Consider the following 27914-nt stretch of genomic DNA (forward strand, 5'->3'; position numbering starts at 1 on the left):
CGGGGTCATGGACCGGCGATGGAGGATAGCATCTCCTCTTTAACCTTGTTCTGAAATTGTTTTCTCACATTTGAAGTTGGCTGGACTCCTTCAGACATGGCGAGGCAGGACTGTTTGATGTTTGTTCAACCTAAAGTCTCCAGTGTTTCCTTTACAGCCAATTTGTGGAGGGGCGAATTGGCAGAGGTGGATTTGTGAAGGGGAATTGATATGGAGATATTTATATAGAAATTGTATCAACATAGGTCTAATGGCCACGAAAAAGTATTTTATGTTCTTACTGATCTTGGCAAGATGGATGAAATTATAGTTATCTGGCCCTTAAACTGGATTAGTATGAATAAATATTATTTTGGTTCCAGTTCATGCTTGGAGATTCTTCTGTATGCCATCTCTCTTGGTTTCACCTCAAACCAAAACTTAACCTAAGCTACCCTCTGTACTCCCAAAGACATTTAAAATGGTAACAAAATGTGCCAGTACAATTATCCTAACATCAGGATAAGTTTAAATGCTGCAGAAGAGTATAACTTCTTAATCAGTATCTATGTAATGATGTAATTGTGTAGCCCCACTGCTGAGCCGCAGACCATCTCTAGGTACCGTTTGTTAACCTAGGATCTGACACTCCTCTGTTTTTCAGTGCTCCGGAGGGAGGGGACAGTGACACCATCATGAGTGCCAAAGTAAACATGGAGGTAACAGCCAAAGAACCGGATCGAGCTCCCTTGGATCCTTCCTCCTTGTCCACCAGTGACGCTGTCCTTATGCCTTGCAGTAGCGAAGGCATGGCCAAGAAGACACGACCCCAACCCCAGACGACCACGGCTCTCCTCTTGCCAGGTGAGCATGCGTGTGAGGGCAACACAATGGTGAAACTTTTGGAGAGATAGCCAACAGGACCTGGGCTCAAAAGCCCTCTTGGGCAAGCATTTGTTGTTTATCATGACACTGAGTGCTCACCAGCTTCAGTGGTGATGTAGCTCTTTGTAGCTGATCCTTACTATAAGGAGAGAAAGACAAAGGAGAAAGTATTGATTTAGAGGAGTGCTTTCATCTGATGCATGCACCAGTATTTCCCCAAGATTTCTTTCTATGTGGGTAGGAAAGGTATCTAAACATGCATTTTGACTCTATATACTCACTGCAACTGACGCGAAAGACAATTCTTTTGTGTGTGGCGCTAAAGCATTTGGCACTGTGTTTTCACCCTGACCTTTTCAGTCTTGTGAAAGTCCATACCAACACCGGGTAACATGTATAAAAACACATGCCTCTATCTACTATTGGTCTATAACCACTTAATCCAATTGAGGGTTGCAGCAGGGTGGAGCCCATGCCATTTAGCTTTGGACAGGGAGACAGCCTGAACAGGTCACCAGTCAATCACTGAGCCAATAGATAATTACTCACACCCGCACCCAGAGCCCATAACTCAACTGACATGCATGGCTTTTGACTCTAGTAGGACTCTAGTAGGACTGCAGGAGCAGCTGCAGCAAACCCACACAAACACAAAACAATACAAAGTCCTCACAGAAAAGCCACCATTGAACCCAGAAACCAGTTGTTGAGAGGACACAGTGCTTCCCACCAAGTCATCATGTTGCCCATTCATACATCATTTCATTTACATGTACAATTCATATTTTCTCATTTAGCAGACACTGTCATTCAGAGCGACTTACAAGAGAGTCAGCAATTAGCAGCTAAATTTGTGTCTGCTACCATCTTAGAGTACTAATAATAATAATAACAACTTATATAGCACTTTTCTAAAACAATGTTACAAAGTGCTTTACAAAGAAATAAAACCAGAAAAGGCAAAAATAAGAGTAAAACCAAATAAGTAAGAGTAAAAATAAAAATAGTATAAATAAATAAAAACAAATATCAAACATTTGTAAAAGCTTTCATAAAAAAGAAAAGTTTTAAGACAAGATTTAAAGAAGCTAGAGACTTGGTTTGTCTTAGTTCAGCAGGAAGAGAGTTCCATAGTGTGGGGGCTCTAAAAGCAAAAGCCTGATCACCTTTTGTAACAAACTGAGGCCTGAGAATAACCAGCAGGGCTCCATCTGTGGCTCTTAATAGTTGAGAGGGTGTATACCAGGTCAATAAATCAGAACTGTATGTAGGAGCAAGACCATTTAAATCCTTAAAAGTGAGCAATACATTTTTAAAATCAATTCAAAATATAACAGGGAGCCAGTGTAGGGAGGCAAGCACAGGAGTGATATGGTCATGCATCTTTGTCCCGGTAATGAGCCAAGCAGCAGCATTTTTTACCAAGTGCAGACGGTGGAGGGAGCCCTTGCTGATACCAGAATAAAGTGCATTACAATACTCAAGCCAAGAATAGATAAAAGCATGTACAACTTTTTGCAGATCGGCAATTGATAAAAATGACATAATTTTGGAGATAATTTTGGAGATTTGATTATCAAAACCGAGGTTAGCATCTAATATTACCCCAAGATTCCTAGCAGCCTGCTTAAGACTACCTGACAGACCACCAAGATTGGTAACAAAAGGGCTGATGGAATTTTCAGGGCCAGACAGAATGACCTCAGACTTATCATCAATAAATTTGAGAAAATTTTCAGATATCCAGGATTTAATATCAGAGAGGCAAATTATGAGATTTGCTAGGGCGCTAGGATCTGTGGGTTTTAGTGGCATGTATAACTGAGTGTCATCAGCATAAAAATGGTAAAACACTTCGTGGTTTTGAATGACCTGGCCAAGTGGCATCATGTATATAGTAAAGAGACGGGGGCCAAGAACTGAGCCTTGAGGGACACCACAACACAACTGAGCCATCGAGGAGGTAGAGTTATCCAGAACAACAGAAAAAGTTCTGTTGGTGAGGTAAGAGTGTAATAAACTAAGAGCCGAGCAGTTGATGCCAATCCAAGTCTCTAAGCAATATAAGAGGATGTTGTGATTGACTGTGTCAAAGGCAGAACGTAAGTCTAAAAGAACTAAAATGGTAATACTAAAGGGAAATCATATCATAGCCAAGATTGCATGTCATGTGAAGTGCAAATACTGTAAGTGCACAACAGGTAGATCACCAACACTGACACCAGTAGACAAAGCACTTCAAAAACATTTCATTGAAATTTCAATCAACTGCAGCTTGTGTAGTGTTACTGTACAAAGACAAACTTTAATTCTGCAACAGTAGTGAATAGCATTTTACCTTGCAGCTAGAATTCACAGTAGAAACATATGCATGTCATACATGAACTGTATTCTCTAGACTGTGTTCAAGTAGACATGAGCACAAACACCTCATGTAAATAAAGCTGAGTAGATGTTTGTGTCTTTCTCTGCTCAGCTCCAGCCCCAGGCCATCAGAAGTTGGAGGTGACCCCTGGTGCTGTGGTGGTCGACCCTGGTAAAAGGGGCGGGACTAACGAATTGACCACACCCACTTTAACTGCACAAGTAGGCGGGGCTTGTAGCATCGTCCACGTCCTGGAGTGGAAGGAAGGGATGGCCATCCTACCCAGCAGCAACCTCAAAGTAAACGTTTACACGTTTTATGCCTTTTTTGGTGGCATATAGTGTTCAGAATCAGATCAGACTCAGGGTCATAATCTTTATCATTTGTTGGATTTATGTACATTTTCAGAGCTTGATGCTTTTCTGACAAGGGACACTTGGAGCATATAGTGTGTGTATATATATATATATATATACACTACCGTTCAAAAGTTTGGGATCACCCAAACAATTTTGTGTTTTCCATGAAAAGTCACACTTATTCACCACCATATGTTGTGAAATGAATAGAAAATAGAGTCAAGACATTGACAAGGTTAGAAATAATGATTTGTATTTGAAATAAGATTTTTTTTACATCAAACTTTGCTTTTGTCAAAGAATCCTCCATTTGCAGCAATTACAGCATTGCAGACCTTTGGCATTCTAGCTGTTAATTTGTTGAGGTAATCTGGAGAAATTGCACCCCACGCTTCCAGAAGCAGCTCCCACAAGTTGGATTGGTTGGATGGGCACTTCTTTGAGCAGATTGAGTTTCTGGAGCATCACATTTGTGGGGTCAATTAAACGCTCAAAATGGCCAGAAAAAGAGAACTTTCATCTGAAACTCGACAGTCTATTCTTGTTCTTAGAAATGAAGGCTATTCCATGCGAGAAATTGCTAAGAAATTGAAGATTTCCTACACCGGTGTGTACTACTCCCTTCAGAGGACAGCACAAACAGGCTCTAACCAGAGTAGAAAAAGAAGTGGGAGGCCGCGTTGCACAACTGAGCAAGAAGATAAGTACATTAGAGTCTCTAGTTTGAGAAACAGACGCCTCACAGGTCCCCAACTGGCATCTTCATTAAATAGTACCTGTTAGAGCCTGTTTGTGCTGTCCTCTGAAGGGAGTAGTACACACCGGTGTAGGAAATCTTCAATTTCTTAGCAATTTCTCGCATGGAATAGCCTTCATTTCTAAGAACAAGAATAGACTGTCGAGTTTCAGATGAAAGTTCTCTTTTTCTGGCCATTTTGAGCGTTTAATTGACCCCACAAATGTGATGCTCCAGAAACTCAATCTGCTCAAAGAAGTGCCCATCCAACCAATCCAACTTGTGGGAGCTGCTTCTGGAAGCGTGGGGTGCAATTTCTCCAGATCACCTCAACAAATTAACAGCTAGAATGCCAAAGGTCTGCAATGCTGTAATTGCTGCAAATGGAGGATTCTTTGACGAAAGCAAAGTTTGATGTAAAAAAAATCTTATTTCAAATACAAATCATTATTTCTAACCTTGTCAATGTCTTGACTCTATTTTCTATTCATTTCACAACATATGGTGGTGAATAAGTGTGACTTTTCATGGAAAACACGAAATTGTTTGGGTGATCCCAAACTTTTGAACGGTAGTATATATATATATATATATATAGCTTTGTTAAAAGAAACACTCAACGGTAGGGATAGTGCTCAACAAATAAGGAGCAAAATAATCCAGTTAGTCAAATAAATTTTCTATGAGACCATACAAGCCTGTTTCATGCTAGAAGCAATCATCAGCTGTCAAATTTACTTGACTAACTGGATTATATATATATACTATATGGTATACAAGAACATACTGTACATAGACTCTGTCTTCACAAGGTTAATAGCCCTTAGTCACACTTAAGTTGTGTAAAAGAATACAAAGCACAGTGCAGATGCTGAAGCCTGCTACGGGCCTGTCAGTCAGCACATACCCTCTTTTTAAACACAGGAACCATGTGCAGGTGAGTGGGTCACATGATTGCCTCAAAGGCACAGCATCACATGATAGAGTCACATGGTACAAGTAGGTCAGGCCACATAAGTGATCAATGGATGCCGACACAGGGTATGTGATTTATGTTGAATAGAAAAGGTCCATTCATACAAAATCAAAGTCTTCCTGGCTCACGAACATTGAGACAATTCTGTTCATATGATCAAAATTCATGATGAGAATTTGTTGCTGGTTTCAAAGTTTAATCTCTATCATTCTAACAGCTATAAGATCGAATAGAATAGAATCCCTCTAACGTATAGTCATTCAGAAAAGTGGTTCTCCATATGGCCAGATACTTCATCCATCTAATTAGAAATTCTTTAGACCTGAAACAGGAGGTGAATATAAAAACTAACTTCCTGGCAGACTAGAAAACCAGCAGTACTGTGGATCTCCACCTGATTGAGAATCACTGACCTAGAAAGCTTGACTTTACTCACAGTGTGTGTGTGTGCGTACGTGCGTGCGTGCGTGCGTGTGTATTGTTGTCGTTGTTGTTGTTTTACAGAGGAATTTAATCATTTATTTTCACCCATTTTTTTAATTTTCAGCCATTTTCATATTGTGACTAGAATTTGAGCTCAACATCAAATTGGTAGAGGTATAATGTTACAGTGCAAATAATGGCAGCCAGTCTCCGAACTTTTCACCAGGGAAAGGACATCGCTTAAAAGTCGTTGGACATCCCAGTGGCCATAACTTTTCAACTCAAAACAGGGACTGTTCCAATCAGAAAAATGCTGAACATCACATCAAAGACCCCGAGCTGTCAGTGGCACTGAAACAGGTTTCCAGTCACTTTGTTCAAATGAAGTCTTCTGGGACAGCCAAGAAACGTCGACTCTAAAGATGATATAACAGCTGTGATTGCAATAATAATGTTGTATTCGTCGATACCATCGCATGATAATGTTTACTGAGTTTATGAGGAACTGAGGAATAAATGTACAAAACAGAGGCCCTGTGTCATTGTGACAGATGGACCCATTGACGCTGAATCAATTGCATTTTATCTGTTTGTGTGTGTTGTGGGTGTTTTTGTGTATGTGAATGTGTGTGAATGGGTTTGTCTGTGTGTGTGTGTGTGTCTGTGTGCGTGTGCGCACGTGCACCCACGTGTGGTAGTTCTGTGTGAGTGACGTAGGAACTCTGAGTACACTGATAACCCCAGGGACCACCAGCAGCACCGTCGAGCCAACTGCAGGGACTTCTGGGAAATCCACTGAGACAGGAAGCACACCACCAGCCAAGACAGGTAGAGAATAAAAATAATATAGGCAATGTTACAGTGCCAGCAGGGATTAAGCAAACAGCAATGTTTCGCTGTTCAACGCTTTAATCTAGCACACTTCTGTAATATTTCTGCAGTGGTTTACTACCAACATTCACTTCCCAGGGAGATTACGAAATTACAATTTTTTTTTGTAACAATTTAAGCAGTTTGGATAATGGATGGATGGATGGGATTTTTCTTAATATTTACGATTTTACTTATTATTATTTACTTACTATTTATGTCTGCAATGTCCTTAAACAAAAAAATATAATGGGGCAAAAATCTTCCATGATGGAGTGTTTCAGCCTCTCTTATCCTACACATCATTAAAACAGATGGCATAAGTTATGTTGCAGGTGTCACTCACTCTCAAAAAAAGGGCTTTGGCTTCTCATAGAAAGCTGCACAATTTGTGGAGAACATACCAAGACTTGCTTCTGAATTTGACAAAACATCATATTCCTTCAAGAAAAGATTTGGTTTAACCTGTTTTATCTCCATAACACTAGCGATTGGTGTCTGTGGTCGTCTTTCTCTGATATCACGTTCCTGTTCGATGCATGCGTTCTTAAATGTGCACAGTTTGCACTTAATTCATCCTCAGGATGGCGCCTTTATTTCCTGTCAAATTTCACACAAACATTCCTCCGGGTAGTATAGCAGTCTATTCCAATGCCTGCCAACACAGGGATCGCCAGTTTGAACCCCTATGTTATCTCTGACTTGGTCGGGCGTCCCTACAGACACAATTGGCCGTGTCTGCGGGTGGGAAGTCAGCTGTGGGTATGTGTCCTGGTTGCTGCACTAGCGCCTCCTCTGGTTGGTCAGGGCGACTGTTCAGGGGGGAGGGGGAACTGGGGGGAATAGCATGATCCTCCCACGCGCTACGTCCCCCTGGCGAAGCTCCTCACTGTCAGGTGAACAGAAGCGGCTGGTGACTCCACATGTATCGGAGGAGGCATGTGGTAGTCTGCAGCCCTCCCCAGACTAGCAGAGGGGGTGGAGATGCGACCGGCACGGCTCAGAAGAGTGGAGTAATTGGCCAAGTACAATTGGGGAGAAAAAAATCCACAAAAAAACCAAAAACAATTTCACACAAAGAGTTTTATTAAAGAGAAAGAAAAACGTTTCAGATTCTTAATATACTACTACATAAAGTATGTGAGGCTACATTTACCTTTCTAATGTGTGGAGGCCTCTGTCAACTCACGCTGCGGTCTTCTTCCAGAAGTGTCTGCTCCGGTCTGCCCTGTGAGCAGCTCGGCTGCAGAGCCAGAGAGAACGGTCCAGGCCAAAAGCGAGGTCCAGATCGGTCCGGGTCAACAGAACCATGAACCCAGAGCCCAGGGGACGTACACTGACGAACTACGTAGAGAGCCTATCAATGAGAAGTACGTTGGCAGCCTTTGTGTTTTTGACAAATAATTTGTTGACTACGCGAAAGCTCATGTTTTTAGCTTGAACATACACTCACCTGCATGCAGGTATGTGGGTATACACACACACACACACACACACACACACATGCAAACACAAAAACCAGCCCTCTCTGGTGTCTTTGGTGTTTTCTGTCTTTCAGTCTCACTCAAACAAACAACTCAGACACAAGCAACACACTCAGATGTTCCTGTTTACACAACTGCAATTTGTATTGCCCACAATCTAGTTTGTTTCCTCCACTTACAGATAATATGACTATGATAACATAACACTAAGACTTATAGTGTACTGCACAATGCATGCCTGCACATTGACACTTTTTTTGTTGGGTGGGACAAGTGAAAATGTCTCTTTGTAAATATTACATATAGATATTTATGTATGTTTGTATGTTTGCATGTATGTATATGTATATGTATATGTATACCTTCTTTGGTTTTTGTTGTTGTTTAGAGGCCCTGGGTCATGTGTCTATTTTGATTTGAGTTTTTTTTTTATAGCTGAACAACAAGTTTAGCATTCAGGTAGACTTGTACTTTGCACCTTTAATTACCTCTTGTGTGGTAATTTTCTGTTGTTTTATATTTAATACCACCCCTCATTCAATCTGTTGTTCAAATCATATATTTTCCTTGCTGTCCTCCACTATCTTCTGCAATCATTTGCTCTTGCAGTAGTTTAATTTCCCCAGGGGGCTCATGTAAGGTTCAGTGTAATGTTAATATTATCTAATCCAATTTAAATGCAGTTTAATCTTAGCTAATCTTAACATTTGTCCCGTCTGCACCTCAGGAGGATCTTGGGGGTGGAGAAGGTACCGGCGGGAGGCAGGGTTTCCTCCCTCCACTCAGATCACCTAAAACCCATGAGGAAGAGGAAGAGGAAGGAGTACCTTAGTCCCTCTGAGGAAGACTCGGACGTTGAGGGCACGGTGAGGGAGCAGCATACAGTGTCATGGCGCTTTGCATGCACATGCACCAAGATCTTGGGCATCTGGGTAGTGTAGCGGTCTATTCCGATGCCTACCAACACGGGGATCTCTGGTTCAAATCCCGATGTTACCTCCAGCTAGGTCGGGCTACCCTACAGACACAATTGGCCGTTTCTGCAGGTGGGATGCCGGATGAGGGTATGTGTCCTGGTCGCTGCACTAGCACCTCCTCTGGTCGGTCGAGGCACCTGTTAAGGGGGAGGGGGAATTGGGGGAATAGTGTGATCCTCCCACCCACTACGTCCCCCTGGTGAAACTCCTCACTGTCAGGTGAAAAGAAGCGGCTGGCGACTCCACATGTATCGGAGGAGGCATGTGGTAGTCCGCAGCCCTCCCTGGATCAGCAGCGGGGGTGGAGCAGCGACCGGGACCCCAAAAAACAAAACAAAAAACAAAACAAACAAACAAAAAAACTTTTAGAGAACAAGATACATGGAATTTATCATATCAGGAAAACTTAGTCTGTATTATGTCCCACTACTGTTGTTGGTGATTTGGCAAATTGTTGACCAAAATCAATTTCAAATAACTTCATCTGATTGTACTAAATTCCTGACATGTTTGTACAAGCCGCAATGCCAGACAGATCCCATTCAGTCAACACCGGCAATGTATTGGCAATGAACAGGGCTAAAAGAAGCCATTACAAGCAAAACACTGTTTCACCCTGATCTGAAATATAGGTAAATGGATGTTGGGTTTCCTTTATAACCATACGATGAGTTTTTTGGGTTGTTTTTTTTTTCTTCTTTTTTTTAACTTGATCTCCACTGTCAATTCCCCAAAGGAACGAATAGAACAGCAGAAGTCTCTTCATGTTCTTGTGTTGTTTCTATTCTTGGAAGAGTACCGACGGAGTGTGTCGTTCTTTGTGTTGGAAACCTGGTGATTTGTGGGTATTTGAGTTATTTTATTCTGTACCTCCAGGACGAGAAAATGGACGACTCTAAAGCAGACAGCAGGCATAACAGAGGAGGTAAGAATACAGAGAAAAGTACTCACATGTCTCTACTGCTTCACTCATTTCTGTTTTTTTTTGTGGTTTTTTTGTGCTGCTATATTTTCCCTCACTGTCTGGCCATCTCTTTAGCCTTCCTCTTCATCATTTCTTCTGTATTGGCTTCATTATTTTTTGATCATCTGGCGAGTGAAATAACGTACTCCCTTCCTTCCTTCCTTTCTTTTTCCTTCCTTCCATCCTAGCTTCCTTTCTTCCTTCCGTCTTGTCTTCATTCCTCACTTCCTTTATTTTCTGCCTTTCCTTTCTTCACTTCCTCTCTTCCTCCCTTACTTTCCTCACCTCTCCTCTTTCTTTGTTCTCTTTCTCCCTTTTCTTCATGAGTGCACTTTACTTCCTCTTGTTTTCCTTTCGTCTTCCTCCTTTCCTCTTTCCCTCCTTCCTTCCTACCCTCCTTGCTCCCTCCGTCCATCCACAGCCCTCCTTTCCCTTTCCCCCTGTCCTCCAGCCTGACATCCTTTTAATGTGCACTGCTGTGGTGTCTTGTTCTAAGTCGCTCTGAACAAGGTGGGCATTAGATAACAACCTGAATTGTTGATGGTGTTTTCTGTTAAGGTGGTGACAGTAAGACAGAGCAGTGGACGTGGGCCCAGTACCTGGAAGAGACGAAATCTGTGGCTGCACCAAATAAACTCTTCCAAGAAGTATGTGATTTATGTTGTGTCTGCAACCTTTTTTGTTGGGCGAGAGGGTTCAATGAGAGGGAATAGTGATGCACATGGCCCAAGGTGTACAAATATTGATGTTAAAGACCTTGGAGAGTGATGTGTATACATATTGTATGTATTGTTTTTACATCTATTGTACTGCTCTGCCATAAGAATAGTGTTTAAAACGTCTTTTGGAGGGCATCTGGATGGTGTGGTGGTCTATTCCGTTGCCTGCCAACATAGGGATCGCCGGTTCGGATCCCTGTGTTACCTCCGGCTTGGTCGGGCATCCCTACAGACACAATTGGCCGTGTCTGCCGGTGGGAAGCCGGATGAGGGTATGTGTCCTGGTCGCTGCAGTAGCGCCTCCTCTGGTCGGTCGAGGTGCCTGTTTGGAGGGAAGGGGGAACAGAGGGGAATAGTATGAGCCTCCCATGCGCTATGTCCCTCTGGTGAAACTCCTCACTGTCAGGTGAAAAGAAGTAGCTGGTGACTCCACATATATCAGAGGAGACATGTGGTAGTCTGCAACCCTCCCCGGATCAGCAGAGGGGGTGGGGCAGTGACCACGAAGGCTTGGAAGAGTGGGGTAATTGACTGGATACAATTGGGGGTGGGGGTGGGGGGGTTTAAAATAAAAGTCTTTTGGAATAATTTTGCTCTGAGGAGACTATACTGTAACAGGCATAACCGTGTCATAAAACATCACCAAGGGGGGATGCAAAGTTTTATCTGATTTTAACTACTCTGTTCTACATGAAACCATCCGGTCTTCTGTTCCCATACTTCCAGACCCAGAGAGTGCCAGTGGTGAAAAACAGTTTCAAACAGGGGATGAAGCTGGAGGGCATTGACCCCCAGCACCCATCCATGTACTTTGTCCTGACTGTGGCTGAGGTGAGGCAAGCATCCATCCATTAACACGATAGATGGGCCTTAATGGCCTGGCTGACTGCTCACATTCATAATCACTATCATCGACACCGTGCATGATGTGACGTGCACAATTCATATTATTTCATATTGCCTAGCACTTAAAAGATATGTAACTGTGTAAAAATACAAAAGCTAATACAGGTGGTGATGAGGTAAATGAATGAACAGACGTTGGTAAGACCATTCGGCTTGATTGTCGAGGAAGCACAACAACTGTAGAATAAATCAGGGGGGAAGAATTATATCATCTATTTGTCCACTGTAACTAGAGCGGGATGTCATCCAAGAAAAAAAGCCAGTAGTTTACCTGGAAATCTATGCAGACATGTATGAGAGTCATTCTTTCTTGTCAACTCTCTCTTCCCTCTCATCTCTTAATAATCATCATTTCCTTTCATTTTTCCATTAAATGAATTGGCATGGAAGACGGTGTACACACACACACACACACACACACACACACACACACACACACACACACACACGAAGTTAAAAACAAGCACTTGAACCGGTTTTGATTTTTGATTTTCTTTTTTGTATCCTGTCATCTAGGTCTGTGGTTACCGGCTGCGGCTCCATTTTGACGGCTACTCTGACTGCCATGACTTCTGGGTGAACGCCAACTCCCCCGACATCCACCCTGCAGGCTGGTGTGAGAGCACCGGACACAAACTCTATACTCCCAAAGGTCAGAGGTCACATCCTGCACTGCAAATGTCAAGAGTCAGAACTGCAGTCTTGAAAATGACTCAGACTCTGTGCCAAACTAAACCAGAGGAAATTAAGTATAACTAAAATGAAATGTAAAAAAATGTTGAAAAAATGCAGGCACTTTTTTCCGTCCCTGGTTCTCAGAATTGCCTTGAAAAGTGTGCCATTTTTCATTCATTCAATTGAATAAAAATGTTAATATTTTCAAATATAACAATAATTTGCAATACTTTTAAATATTATTTGTTAGTCACTCTTGCATGAAAGTGCCTTTTACATAAATAATTGCTTGCAATAAAATTCATTTGCATATTATACTTTATTGGACAGCTGCCAAGAGGCTCCTGCATCTTTCATCCTGGCTGCCTATTCTACTGGTAGCTTGGATTGTTGTGCTTGTAGTGAGTGACTGTTCTTGAATGATCCCAACGGTCTCGCTCTCTCCCTCCCTCCCTCCCTCCCTCCCTCCCTCTCCCTCTCTCTCTCTCTCTCTCTCTCTCTCTCTCTCTCTCTCTCTCTCTCTCTCTCTCTCTCTCTCTCTCTCTCTCTCTCTCTCTCTCTCTCTCTCTGTTTTCTGTTCAGGCTGCAAAGAGGAAGAGTTTACCTGGACCAACTACCTGAGAATGACGAAAGCACAAGTGGCTCCCAAAGAGCTGTTTGCCAGTCCTGGGCGAGTACGTCCTAAATAGGACACAAAAAATAAGCTCCATTATTAACAATGGATGGATGAATCAATGTATGAATCTTCTAGACTGATCTACTTATTGATCAGTCTATTGACGCATGTACATACATATATATGTACGTATATATTTATGCATATATGTATCCATCTATCCTTCTTTGGTTTGTTTGTTGACCCATGAGTGAATGCAACATATTCCTTGTGCTTTTTCAATGAGTAACACACCATGTCACATTTCGTCTATGTAGAGATCAAAGGCACTCGAAATTGAACTTGAAAGAACATGTTAAGATCAGCTGCAATCTAATCGTGAAGCTCCTTTTTATGAGAGTCAAATTTCTGAATAAATATAATGTCATCTGAGAGGTTTCCAGTGCTATGAGTAGGTCTGTCTGTCTGTCTGTCTGTCTTTCCTTGCACAGACATGCACAGGTGTGGGCTCTAACACTGTGTCTCTGTTTAGACGGGCCTGCAGTGTGGTTTTGAGGTTGGGATGAAGCTAGAGGCCGTTGACCGCATGAACCCCTCCCTCATCTGTGTAGCGACCGTTACTGACGTGGTGGACAACCGCTTCCTGGTTCACTTTGACAACTGGGATGACACCTATGACTACTGGTGAGGCCCTGTAACTTTTGTGCCCCACAGGCCACTTTGGGCTTTGGAAACTGTCTGGAGATCTAATAATACTATGATAAGAGTACAGTACAATGAGACTCTGAATGGTGACAGACAGGCAAGGCAACAACAGTTTGGCAAAGAGAAAAAACTATCAATCCATCATCCGAACCACTTATCCTGCTCTCAGGGTCGCAGGGATGCTGGAGCCTATCCCAGCAGTCATTGGGCAGCAGGCAGGGAGACACCCTGGACAGGCCCCCAGGCCATCACAGGGCCCACATTTTTTATAATTCAACAGTGATGGTGAATGGAGTTTTTCACAAACTTCTGAATGTTAGCAGGTGTGCTAAATATACAGGTAGTTCCTGCTCATCAGTATACATGAGAGACCGCCTATAGTAGACCAACGACAGTCACCTCCTGTGTGCCTTGTGATGTAACCTCATAATCACATCATAACTCTTGTCCGAGAGTCTTGTCAAAAACACTTCTGAAAAGTATGACAACTTTTCACAAAGACATGGCTGTAACACATGGAAACACCAAATTGTGAAAAATATGTACATACTGCAATAATTTTTTTACGCTTGCATGAACAAACTGAGCGGCACTATTCAACATTACTCCAAAAAAACAAAACAAAACAAAACAAACTTTGATCTAGGCTTGCAATGTCCTGGCATTATACTTAAACTAACAAACAATGGCATCGATCTTTTGCTTTTTCATCTTCCTGCTGTTACAGTTTTGTTGTGTAAAACAGGGGGAAATGCTTTTCTTGAGTTGAACTTCACAGTGATGCTGCTGTCCATCATCCTGTGCAGGTGTGATGCAAGCAGTCCGTATATTCATCCTATTGGTTGGTGCCAGGAGAGGAACCTCCCCCTTACACCCCCGCAAGGTAACAGATTAAATCGCCATCCACCATTTATTCGATGAATAATTTCCATCATATTGGCGATTAAGCAAATAAAAAGACAAAGGTTTATATTGTTAAGTTGTCGTCACAATCAGTGATGGAGTAAAGTAGTGACTGGTTGAACTCTTACTTTCCTGCTCCAGATTATCCGGACCTGGCCCGGTTCTCATGGTCTCGCTACCTGGAGGAGACCGGATCCACTGCTGTATCTGCTGACGCCTTCAAAGTGGTAAGAGCAAGGAAAAGATTTGTTACCCATGTTGTTGTTTTGTTTTGTTTTTTAGATTCAAAATAACTAGATGTTTTTCTTTTTTCTGCGTTTTCTTCTTTTTTCCTTCATCTCTTTTTCAAGTTAGATGATTTCCGCAGGCTCTTTTTTATCTCACCGCCACACGTTTATCATTCTCCCTTCCCTGTGTGTATGTTCAATATATTTGTGATTTGGTATAATTATATATATTTATTTTACCACAATATTTAACCATGTGGCCTGTAATGAAACTACAGCTAAACTAGTTTTCTTTGGTCAACAACTAAAATTATTTGATTTATCCTGATCCACTGCATCTCATGTGTAACAAGCTCCAGGACTTATTTACATTTTAAAGTTTATTATAACCACTAGGTCTGCTTATAACACATACACTATAGAAATATTACTGGAGTGGTGGTACTTTACTATGGTGGTATGGGCTATTGTAATACAGCTATTATGAGCTGTAGCTGAAATTATAACATTCTATAAAAATCTTAAATTTTTGACTGAAATGAATTCTTTAAAGCAGAGTTACACAAACAAGACATAAAAACCAGACTGAAACAAGAAAAACTGCAAATTGGCTCTCTCTTTATCACAAGGGCAGCATGGGGGCCCAGTGGTTAGCACTGTTTCCTCACAGCAAGAAGGTCCTGGGTTTGAACCCCAGGCCATCTCAGGTCCTTTGTGTGTGTGGAGTTTGCATGTTCTCTCCATGTCTGTGTGGGTTTCCGCTGGGTGCTCTGGTTTCCTCCCTTCCTATGAGGGAAGTGTGACAATGGTGAGGTGTGCGGTTGGAATGACAGATGGGTTCAAGGTGGAGGTGGGATTACATCAAGGATCGGCTCTTAGCCCTTTCTTGTTTGCAATGGTGATGGACAGGTTGACGGACAAGATCAGGCAGGAGTCTCCATGGACGATGATGTTCGCGGATGACATTGTGATCTGTAGCGAGAGTAGGGTGCAGGTTGAGGAGAGCCTGGAGAGGTGGAGGTATGCACTGGAGAGAATAGGAATGAAAGTCAGTAGGAGCAAGACGGAATACCTATGCGTGAATGAGAGAGAGGACAGTGGAATGGTCAGGATGCAAGGAGTGGAGGTGACAAAGGCATTTGAGTTTAAATACTTGGGGTCAACTGTCCAAAGTAACGGGGAGTGCAGTAGAAAGGTGAAAAAGAGAGTGCAGGCAGGTTGGAGTGGGTGGAGAAGAGTGTCAGGAGTGATTTGCGACAGAAGGGTATCAGCAAGAGTTAAAGGGAAAGTTTACAAGATGGTTGTGAGACCAGCTATGTTATATGGTTTGGAGACAGTGGCACTGACGAAAAGACAGGAGGCGGAGCTGGAGGTGGCAGAGTTGAAGATGCTAAGATTTTCACTGGGAGTAACGAAGAAGGACAGGATTAGGAACGATTATATTAGAGGGACCGCTCAGGTTGGACGGTTTGGAGACAAAGCAAGAGAGGCAAGATTGAGATGGCTTGGACATGTGTGGAGGAGAGATGCTGAGTATATTGGGAGAAGGATGCTGAATATGGAGCTGCCAGGGAAGAGGAGAAGAGGAAGGCCAAAGAGGAGGTTTATGGATGTAGTGAGGGAAGACATGCAGGTGGCTGGTGTGACAGAGGAAGACGCAGAAGACAGGAAGAAATGGAAAGGGATGATCCGCTGTGGCGACCCCTAACGGGAGCAGCCGAAAGTAGTAGTAGCTCTGGTTTCCTCCCACCATCAAAAAGGACATGCATGTTAGGGTTAATACTCCTGCACAGTTGGTCCCCAAGTGCTGCAGCTGCCCACTGCTCCTATATGATAGGATGGGTTAAAGCAGAAAACAAATTTCATTGTAACCGAACAACTGTACCATGACAAAATAAAATATCTTTATAAGAGCTGGCACCGCAAGCACTGAAAAACAGTGGGCCGTTATTGCGTGGAAGTTAACAGCCTGGTTGGACTGCCTCTTTTGCTGATCATCTCAGCCTAAACTAATTGTGTTTGTCTCCATTCCCATTACTGCATTTCCAGCGTCCGGCACACAACTTTCAGCCTGGGATGAAGCTGGAGGCGGTGGATAAGAGGAGCCCTGGTCTGATCAGAGTGGCAACGGTAGAGGAAGTGGAGACTCACCGCATAAAGGTAATGCTGTTCTGTGTGTGTGTGTGTGTGTGTGTGTGTGTGTGTGTGTGTGTGTGTGTGTGTGTGTGTGTGTGTGTGGAGGTTGCCTCTTCATTTCCCTTTGGTCAATTATGGTGTTTTGAACAGTGTGTGTACCTCAAAGGAGAGAGAGGGAGAGAGAGAGAGAAGCGTTATAGTGGAGAGAGTATGCATTTGCACTTATGGTTCTGAAGTATCTAGAAGTCCAGAGAGGTATGTAATGGGCCTGGTAATTAACGATAACATGCATTTACATTCTAACATACCAACACAGCGTTACCATAATGGTGTGTGTGTGTATGTGTGTGTGTGTGTGTGTGTGTATACGTAATAACTCTGTATTTCTCCCTCAGGTCCATTATGATGACTGGAGCCATGTCTATGATGAGTGGATGGACTCCGACCACCCTGACATCCACCCTGTGGGCTGGTGTGAAACCACCGGACACCCCCTCAAAGTGCCCCCACAGGACCCCAAAACACAGCTACCACATGGTATACAGCCAGCAGACCTGACCCCACTATGACTTCACTGAGACCCATTTTTGCTCGAAGTTCAAATTTTGAAGAATCATGGCTGGCCATGAATTTTGAACGCATGTTCAAATTGAAAGGAATGTCCACAGGCACATCATTATTATTGCTGTGATGAAGTTAAACAGGTTTTACACTTCTTTTTAACCCATGCTGTTTGCTTATGCTTGGAAATTTTGATGAGTAGTATTTTTTATTCAGATTGTTTAGTACCAGCAACAGGTAAAGACACATCAAATAAACAAATTACAGGCAAAGCCAAAAAGAGAAAATCTAAAAATTATAGAAAGATCCTGAAATTAAAGAACAATTTTTACACTGTTAATTATCTGCACCGCTGTGCTTGTCTGCCTGCTGTTATCTGTCTGTGTCTGTGCATAGGTCCTAGGGAGCCTCCTGCCACCGTCCAGCCCAGCTACCCGTCCTCCATTCCCTGTAAACCAATCAGCCACCCCAGAACCAACAAGTACAGCTTCCACCACAGGTCAGCACTGAGGGAGTCAGCGACATGCTCCACCCATAGACAACATTGTCATGTCCTGCTTGGTGAATCCTTTTATACAAAACAAACTTACATTTACTGTCAATCAATCAATCAATCAATCAATCAATCAATCAATCAATCAATCAATCAATCAATCAATCAATCAATCAATCAATCAATCAATCAGTCGAACTTAATTCAAATACCACATTTAATACATGATAATCGAATGCAATGTGCTTTACCTCAGAGTAAGTTAGAAATGTCACAAAAGCTCGGACGTCCAGGTGGCGTAGCAGTCTATTCCGTTGCATACCAACATGGGGATCGCTGGTTCGAATCCCCGTGTTACCTCCGGCTTGGTCGGGTGTCTCTACAGACACAATTGGCCATGTCTGCGAGTGGGAAGCTGAATTTGGGTACATGTCCTGGTCGCTGCACTCCTCCTCTGGTCGGTCGGGGTGCCTGTTCAGGGGGGACGGGGAACTGGGGCAAGTAGCATGATCTTCCCATGCGCTACGTCCCCCTGGCGAAACTCCTCACTGTCAGGTGAACAGAAGTGGCTGGTGACTCCACATGTATCAGAGGAAGCACGTGGTGTGTCCGTAGTCCTGCAGCTCCTGCAGCTACTAGTGTCATGCTCCTTCATTTGGGCATGACACTAATGCTGTCAGCATTAGATATTTGATTTGGAAAATCAGGCAGAGATGAAATGCCCTCTGTATGATGATGTCTGATGATCACAGTGAGCAACCTACCAAGACAAGTAACCTAGTACGTCTGCAAACCACTATGAAATCCAACTCCTGACTTTGGCAATAATGTCCGACATGCTGTACCTGTTAAACTATGTAGATTGCCAGGTTGTTCTCAAGGTTGAGATTTTATCTTGGGTGGGGGGTGGAGGGCAGTATCACAAAAGCCTTATAAGATGAAAACTGAGTTTACACATTGCAAATTTTCAGTATGTCCTTTCAGGGTACTCCTCTAATACCACTGTCAGTTGCCTCTACCTTAGAGCTCAGTTACTTCTAGGTTATTTAGAAACCAATATGGGGGCATCCGGGTAGCGTGGCAGTCTATTCCGTTGCCTATCAACATGGGGATCGCCCGTTCGAATCCCCATGTTACCTCTGGCTTGGTCAGGCGTCCCTACAGACACAATTGGCCATGTCTGCGGGTGAGAAGCTGGATGTGGGTATGTCTCCTGGTCGCTGCATTAGTGTCCCCTCTGGTCGATCAGGGCACCTGTTCAGGGGGGAGGGGGAACTAGGGGGACTAGCGTGATCCTCCCACGCGCTACGTCCCCCTGGTGAAACTCCTGTCAGGTGAAAAGAAGCGGCTGGAGACTCCACATGTATTGGAGGAGGCATGTGATAGTCTGCAGCCCTCCCCGGATCGGCAAAGGGGGGTGGAGCAGCAACCGGGACGGCTTGGAAGAGTGGGGTAATTGGCCAGGTACAATTAGGAAGAAAAGGGGGAAAAAACCCAAAAACATTATGAAGTGAAGTTAGTCATAGAAATGTTTGATAATGAAAGATAAAAACACTGAATTTGTCAATTTCAAATTTTAAACAGGAAGTGTCCAACCCCAGGATGTGATGGTTCTGGTCATGTAACTGGCCGTTTCACTGCCCATCACTGTCTTTCTGGCTGCCCATTGGCTGAACGTAACCAGGGCAGGCTGAAGGCTGAACTATCAGACACAGAATCCAAGAGGAACCTCTTCTTTGGCCAGAGGACCAAAAAGAACCACTACCGTGGCCGGTATGCACATGTGTGTTTGCTGGAGTCTGTGTGTGTGTGTGCGGGTGTGTGTGTGCGTGCGTACGTGCGTGTGCACATGCACGTGCACACACTTTAAATCTCAAAAAAAAATTTCCTTTAATTTCAGGATTGGTCGTCCACCCAAATACAGGAAGAACCAGCAGAGAGGCTATCAGAGTGAGTCTCAACTGTACAGATATTTTGGTCTATAGTGTCTTTATGTACATATGTGCATGTGGATATGACATTGAAGTAACAAATCTTCTATATCCAGCGCTTTAATTTTTCACTTTACAAAAGTGTGAAACATTTTTAACAGAGGGAAAAGTGTTTCGGATGGCTTGGTTTTACACATAAGGGAATAAAATGACTCCTTTTGATAAAGATAGAAAATGTACCACACTTGGGCATCCAGGTAGTGTAGCAGTCTATTCCGTTGCCTACCAACACAGGGATCGGCAGTTCGAATCCCCGCGTTACCTCCGGCTTGGTCAGGTGTCCCTACAGACACAATTGGCTGTGTCTGCGGGTGGAAAGCCAGACGTGGGTATGTGTACTGGTCGCTGCAGTAGCGCCTCCTCTGGTCAGTCGTGGTGCCTGCTGGGGGGGAGAGGGAATTGGGGGGAATAGCATGATCCTCCCACACGCTATTTCCCCCTGGCGAAACTCCTCACTGTTAGGTGAAAAGAAGTGGCTGGTGACTCCACATGTATCAGAGGAGGCATGTGGTGGTCTGCAGCCCTCCGCGGGTCGGCACAGGGGGTGAAGCAGAGATCGAGACAGCTTGGAAGAGTGGGGTAATTGGCTGGATACAGCTGAGGAGAAAAGGGGGGGATCAAAAAAAAAAAAAAAAGTACTACGCTTAAATACCCGCATTTAATTGGTCTGGGAGGGGAAAGATTTGCTTTTTTTCCCCAAAAATAAACTCTTGATGTCCACATGTTGCTTTCCAAACTATCATTGCTGTTTTAAGACTCAGTTTAGTATGAGTGGTCTGTTAATGCTCTCTCACGTCCAACTGTTTGTGCCCTTGTGTCTGTTTATTCTTGTGTGTGTGTGTGTGTGTGTGTGTGTGTGTGTGTGTGTGTGTGTGTGTGTGTGTGTGTGTGTGTGTGTGTGTGTGTGTGTGTGTGTGTGTGTGTGTGTGTTTGTGTCTTCTCTGCAGATATGTCCTCTGAGGGTGTGTATCCATCATTGTTCATGTCTGCTCTGAGTGGACAGTCAGACAGGACCTTGTCACTGTGCTGGGAGCAGCACTGTAAGCTCCTACCCGGGGTTCAGGGCATTCACGCCAGCCAGGTTTCAGCCTGGACTGTTGAAGAGGTGAGGGGTACTTCTCATGCACTTTAGGTTTGACAAGTTTAGCTTTAACGTGGCATGACTTTGAAGATGACTCGGTGGTTTATATCTGTCTTCCAGGTCTTTGGGTTTGTCCAGAATCTAACCGGTTGTGAAGAACAGGCTCGCCTCTTCAAAGAAGAGGTTAGTTTTTTGTCCATGAACTGTTTTTTTTAATGGGAGAACCTAAATGAAAAAGGCAAGTTACTTTACCCCAGTTAGATATGCTTTGACAGAAACGTCAAATTGCTAGCAACTACTAATGTATTTAAGTAAGACATTTCTTATAAAAATGGTCTCCTCTAATTGTTTGACATTAAAACAATCAGTGGAGATTTATGGGTCGTCTGCATTTTTGTCACAGTGTGATTGGAAATCTAACAACAACAGTTTCATTGAAAAATAGTAACAACTGTTTGAATTCATCATTTACTAAAGTCACTATGGGTGCAATGGTGGTTACATTTCACGTACTCCAAAATGGCTGAGAGGGTTATTGCATTGTGACATCATCCACAATAGCTCGCTGGAAAAAAGAAAAACGATGGAGGTGCATTCCCCGTGCCAATCCCGGACAATATGACCCCCTGTGGTCATATGTCCTCCCACCGACCCCGTATTGGCACGCCCACCGGAAGCGCTATTCCTCTTTCCATCTCCAACTAAATGAGATCGGTCGATGGCTGTTTCTCTCTCGCTGGGACAAAGAGTAAACCTGCAAATACGCAAGTAATCTAGTGATATACGGGTATATTAGATACTAACTTATAGTTAGCTTACCTTTTATCGCCAAGATGTTCGTTAATCCGGTCGATGTGGCCGGATTCTACGCTTGGTGCGGGTGTGTTAAACCGGCGACGCTCCAATGGGACCTCCATCCGGACTGTGTCTCCCATATCCCGCATGTTCACTACACGGGCTACTTGAGGGATGTAGACCGTAATGAGATCGACTGCAATTTCTGTAAAACTATCAGAGGATCGGGGCGCCAAAGGTTGGCTGCCCTGTACCGTCAAAGATGGGGACTTGCAGATCCCTTCGCACCTGCTAACGAGGCGGCTAGCATGGTGCTACCTACATATAGCCATGGGGCGGAGGCTAGCAACATCCCTCCGATGCTTCCTAGCTACAGTCACGGGACGGCGGCTAGCATTAGCATCCCTCCGGAGCCAGAGGCTATCCCACCATCCGGGGTAGTTAGAGAGGACTGGACCAATGAGATCCTATCTCTCCCTGGTGAATCCGTGGCATGTTATTCGGCGGGTGCGGAACCCGAGGATTCACTGCCTGAGGAAGTAGACGATCAGGGCGTGGAAGACGACCAGCCAAGTTCGTCTCAACCAAACAAAGATGGCGACGCCATGCAACGTGGGTCCGAAACATTCCTCGCCAGTTTCCGCGATCTGTTCGCGCGAGCGGTCAAGTCTGCCGACATCGTTAACGAGCCGGGCAATCCTCAAGATCCGGTGGTAGCCGATTTTCCACGAATGGCAGAGAGGGTCAGGTACTCCACTCTACCACCTTATCCTCACATCGAACGAGCGTTTAAGCGGGCGGAGGCGGATCCGCTACTTAAATCGTCCTCAAAGTTCAGTCAGAAGGGGGTTGACGTCTTAGCAGTCGAGGTTAGGAACCTGAACTACAAAGACTGGAAAATTCCGCAACCAGAGAGGGACGTTTTATCGTTCAACCCTAACACCAAGGTGGGGTCTCGCGATACTCCCAAACACCCTTCGCAGTGGGGCCAACAGGTGGATCGTTACGCGTGTGATGCATGGCACGCCAGTACACGCGCAGCTGGACTCGTCTCAACGGCTGGGATGATAACGGCGTACATGCGTAAGCTCTGCAGCCTATCAAACGTCGAGCAAAGCAAAGCCGCCATCGCTACAGCAGGTATCGACGGGGCCGAGTTCGGTGACGTAGTGGCCAGCGAAGCAGGTTGTGAGTACATCTTGGAAATGGAACGCATAGCTGACTCCCTGGGATCGCTGCTGTATTCCATCGCTCTAGAGTGCGGTTCTAGCGCAGCTGCCTCCACCCTTTCGCGCAGACGTCTCTGGCTAGAGACAGCCAGGGTAAAAGAGGAATTCTGCAAGGAGTGGATGGCCCACTCCTGCGCAGGGAACCAGGGCCTGTTTGGAACGACCCCGGACATTATCAGCAAATACAAGGCCGCCCAGGCCGAGCGCGAAACCTTGCACAAGGAGCTTCTCCCGATGATGAAGAACCCGCCTACCCCTAAGCCCGCGGTGGGCAAAGGGCAGGGGGACAAGCCTGCGCGCAAGCAGAAATGGAGAGAGACTTATCCAAAAAGAGGTGGTAAAGCGGGGCGCGGGCGTGGACAGGGCTCACGTCCAAACTCCCAGTCTTCCACAGAACCAGCGGCCAAGGCGGCCAAGCCGGACAGCACAGACACTTCCAAGAAGGGAGCTGCCAAGTGACGTGTTTCGGCAGGATGTTACGACCCACACCAACAGACTGATTCCAGAGCCGTCTCCGGCGATATAGACGCTTGTTCAGGCGACACAGCGTGCGCAGGGCTAAACACTGCGCCTTTTATTTTGGTTTCTGATGCACAGTCTACTTGTTCCATTCCAAAGGTTGTGAATGTGAATAAAAGTTTTTATGTTGGTGATGATGGTGATTGCGTATTAAAAGGTTTGAAACGCAAGTCTGATTGTCTGTCTGAATCTTTAGGTAAAGATGATGATAACAATGTAATAACATCCCTGCTGGAAATATTGGATAATAATGACATGAGCGCAAATGAGCCCCTGGGAGGGGACTATGATGCGACAATGTTTAGTCTCTCTGATGGGTCAAATGGTAATTTGGAAAGGTTCAAAACGCCAATTCCCCCATCTGGGTCTCCTTTACAAGGACGAAGCCCCCCCATGGATGCAGGGCATGGCGGGCGGGGCTTCCCCAGACCCTTTACGCGCAACTTACGCGCGCTACCTGACCAGCAAGGTACAGGAGACAACGAGACCTCTGTCACGCATGTTACACAGGTGTAAGGAATTGGTCCCGTCGGCTTCTGTTTTGGATCAGATAGCCCACGGACACCAAATCCTTTTCGAGAACGGTATTGTACCCCCGTACTTGGGAATAGTGCATACGGAACCGGGGTCGGTGGCCGAAGCACAAATCCTAGACAACGAACTCACAGAGTTCCTCCCCTAGAAAGAGAAGACGGGTTTTACAGCCGTTACTTTCTGGTCCCGAAGAAGGATGGGGGCATGCGCCCAATCCTAGATTTGAAACCCTTCAACAAGTATGTAGAGAAGGTCAGTTTCAAAATGCTACGCACACCGGTTCTGCTGTCAATGGTGACACAGTCCGATTGGCTAACTTCGGTCGACCTAAAAGATGCTTTCTATCATTGTCCGATTGCAGAAAGACACAGAAAGTATCTTCGGTTCTGTTACCGGGGTCAGTGTTACCAGTACACATGCCTCCCGTTCGGATATCGCCTCTCTCCTCTGACATTCACAAGGTGTGTGAAAGCAGCGCTCGGAGTGTTGATGCGCAAAGGTATGCGCTTGGCATGGTTCCTAGACAACCTGTTGGTGTTGGCCCGGTCGCCGGAACAAGCAATACTCCATACTCAGGAGTTGATGGAATTCATGGAGTACATGGGTTTCACTATCAACATAAAGAAGAGCGCGCCATGGCCTTCGTGCCAGGCAACGTATCTGGGTCTGAGTTTGGATACATGCGCGCAACCCTTACGCAAGAGAGATGGCATTCCACCAGGACCACGTTAGCACATTTCGTCCCGGGGACATATGTCACTTATCGGATGATCAGGAGGCTGCTGGGCCTTCTGGCATCGGCTCACCAAGTTGTTCCTTTAGGTCTGTTGTTCATGAGGAGACTGCAATTGTGGTTCGCAGTTCACTTCTTGAAATACGGCAACGAACGCCGGTACAACAACCATCTTATCCTGGTCCCGCGCGTGGTAGCGCAGGACCTAGACCACTGGAACAGAGCCTGCGTGGACATGTCTGGGGTCCCTATGGGCCCCAGGGGACCCGAGGTAACGATTTATACGGATGCGTCCCTCTCGGGTTGGGAGGGCCATCCTTGGCTACAAAACAGCGCGAGGAGTGTGGCCGTCTGGGGAGAAGGTCCACATCAACGCGCGCGAGACGGAGACGATTTGGCTGGCTATCCAGCATTTCGCTCAGGATCTCGTAGGCCGTCACATACTGATAATGACAGACAGCATGACGGCCAAGGCCTACATCAACCGCCAAGGCGGTATGAAGTCCAAGCGTTGCAGAGAGTTGGCCATGCAAATTTGGATTTGGGTCAACAGCAACGCGCTATCAATCAGGGCGCTTCATGTTCCTGGGAAGGACAACGAAGCAGCGGACATCCTCTCGAGAGGCGGCCCGCATGCGGACAATTGGAGCCTCAACCCAGCCATAGTGGCTATGATCTGGGAGAGGTTCGGGGTAGCTCAAGTGGATCTGTTCGCATCAAAACTCAATTACAAGTGCCCTCGTTGGTACTCGATGCTCCCGTCCGACCTAGCGCCGTTGGGGGTCAACGCGCTTGGACTAGATCCATGACCCGAGGAGATGCTTTACGCATTCCCCCCGCGCAGGTGCCTCCTAGACCTGGTGGTCAAGTTCGAGCGCACAGGGGGTCGGTTAGTTCTCGTGGCCCCGTACGAACCGAGCACCCCGTGGTTTCCGCGAATAGTGCCCTGGATAGTAGGCGAGCGGTTCGACGTCCCGGAGTGGGCGGACGCGCTCACGCAAGCAGGAGGGCTGCTACGGGAGGGCCCCTGGATAGGAGGCTCCCGATTAGCGGCGTGGATGCTTACAAAGCCAGGCTCTTAGCTATGGGACTTAGTGCGCAAGTGATTCGTGTCATCTTAGCGGCGCGTAAAGACTCCACGTATTCCAGGTACCAGGGGTACTGGAATCGATTTGACCAATTTTGAGCTGAACGCGACATGGACCCTTTGTCAGTAGGGATTGGCCCTATACTGACTTTTGTGGAGGTCTGTAGGAGTGATAGACTATGGTCTTTCTCCTCGGTCAAAGTCTGTGTATCGGCTCTCACGTTCTTCCGGGGGAAGATCGAGGGTAGCACGGTTTTCACGCACCCGCTCATGACGCAGTACCTGTTGGGTGCTAAGAAGCTCTCAGCTAAGGAGCTTACGAGAGCTGAAACTTGGGATCCCTTTGAACCCATGTCTACGGCAGACATGCGTTATGTCTCGGCTAAGCTGGCTGTGCTCTTGGCACTTACCACCACAGCGAGGGGTTGTGAGCTCACTGCACTCACCATCAAGGGGATGGTGTTTTCTGGTGATCTGATGGTCACGCTCTTTACAGACCCCAGCTTCGTGCCCAAAACTGTGTCTGTCCTGACGCGTAGGGCCCCGGTGGTGATACACGCGTTTCATCCGTCACCGGTGACTAGGGATGAGAAACGCTTGCACCTCTCGTGTCCTGTACGGGCTTTACACATTTACATGCGGCGCACAGCAGATATTCGTAGGTCTGACAGGCTGCTGTTGACCTACAGAGTGAGCAAACCAGGTTATGCCCTTTCCACCCAGAGGCTAGCACACTGGCTGGTGGATGGTATTACGGAGGCGTATACCAAAGCGGGTAAAACAGCTCCTAAGCTGAAGGCGCATTCTACCCGAGGGACTGCTACGTCGATAGCTGTGTTGTCAGGTATCGACTGGGAGGTCATCCACCAAGCGGCGGTTTGGAGTGGTGAGACGACTTTCTTACGGCATTATTACCGGCACGTTAAGGTGCGGTCGGTTGCCGACGCTGTTCTGGAGCAGGCCTCTTAGGATGCTCTCCTCAGAACGCGTACCCCTTCCCACCAGGGGTTTGAAGGGTTTATTGGACGGCTAGGGAACGGAGGCACGAATCCTGTCGTTGTTCAATGCAATAACCCTCTCAGCCATTTTGGAGTACGTGAAATGTAACTTTGCGCGAACCCTAGTTATATGAACAACGACAAAATGGCTGAGAATAGAGCCGTTCTCCTCCTACCCGGGCCACAGGTGTGGTGCTCATTTAGTTGGAGATGGTTCGACTTACAAAGAGGAATAGCGCTTCCGGTGGGCGTGCCAATACGGGGTCGGTGGGAGGACATATGACCACAGGGGGTCATATTGTCCGGGATTGGCACGGGGAATGCACCTCCATCGTTTTTCTTTTTTCCAGCGAGCTATTGTGGATGATGTCACAATGCAATAACCCTCTCAGCCATTTTGTCGTTGTTCATATAACTAGGGTTCGCGAAGCGAACCCAAAGTTTAGTGGTTAGTCCTGTTACCTCAGTCCAAGAAGTTCCTGGGTTCAGTCCTAGTGTTTCCATGTGGTGTTTGCATGTTCTCCTTGTGTTTGTGTGGGTTTCATCCAGTTTCTTCAACTGGAGACTATAAAGTACCCATAGATATGAATGGTGTAGCTGGGATAGGCTCCACCCCCTCACCCACCCCCGCCCCCCGTGACCCTGAGTTGGATTAAGTGGGTATGGACAATGAATGAATGAATGAAAATCTACTATATCTAATATAGTACATGACTTCTGTCATCCCATTGTGTAACTGTTATAAAATGGTGACTCATTTGCATATGTTTGTGTCCCCAGATGATTGATGGTGAGGCCTTCCTTTTGCTGACCCAGACAGACATTGTGAAGATCATGAGCATCAAGCTCGGCCCAGCCCTCAAGATCTCCAACGCCATCCTGATGTTTAAGAGCACTGATGAGGGACTCAAGTGATTCCGCCCATTCGCCTGGCCCAGCAGCCAATCATTATGTGCCAAACTCATTCCGTTTCAGGATACCCCCCCCC

At 45.5% G+C, this 27914-nt stretch overlaps 1 protein-coding gene across 1 annotated transcript; it reads left to right on the forward strand.

The window, feature by feature from the left end:
- The first annotated feature begins 674 nt into the window (after window positions 1–674).
- On the forward strand, window positions 675–27841 carry l3mbtl1 (L3MBTL histone methyl-lysine binding protein 1). The gene is made up of 22 exons (XM_056274057.1): window positions 675–843; window positions 3341–3528; window positions 6422–6551; window positions 7316–7337; window positions 7832–7963; window positions 8805–8943; window positions 9931–9979; window positions 10577–10665; window positions 11464–11568; window positions 12160–12295; window positions 12901–12992; window positions 13467–13618; window positions 14446–14522; window positions 14684–14769; window positions 16819–16929; window positions 17301–17442; window positions 17863–17965; window positions 19544–19732; window positions 19860–19909; window positions 20898–21055; window positions 21152–21214; window positions 27707–27841. Exons 1-22 carry the CDS (start codon window positions 675–677, stop codon window positions 27839–27841), a joined length of 2517 nt encoding a protein of 838 aa, XP_056130032.1.
- The last annotated feature ends 73 nt before the right edge of the window (window positions 27842–27914 follow it).

Source organism: Lampris incognitus, chromosome 2 (assembly GCF_029633865.1).
Source record: "Lampris incognitus isolate fLamInc1 chromosome 2, fLamInc1.hap2, whole genome shotgun sequence".
Classification (NCBI taxonomy): Eukaryota; Metazoa; Chordata; class Actinopteri; order Lampriformes; family Lampridae; genus Lampris; species Lampris incognitus.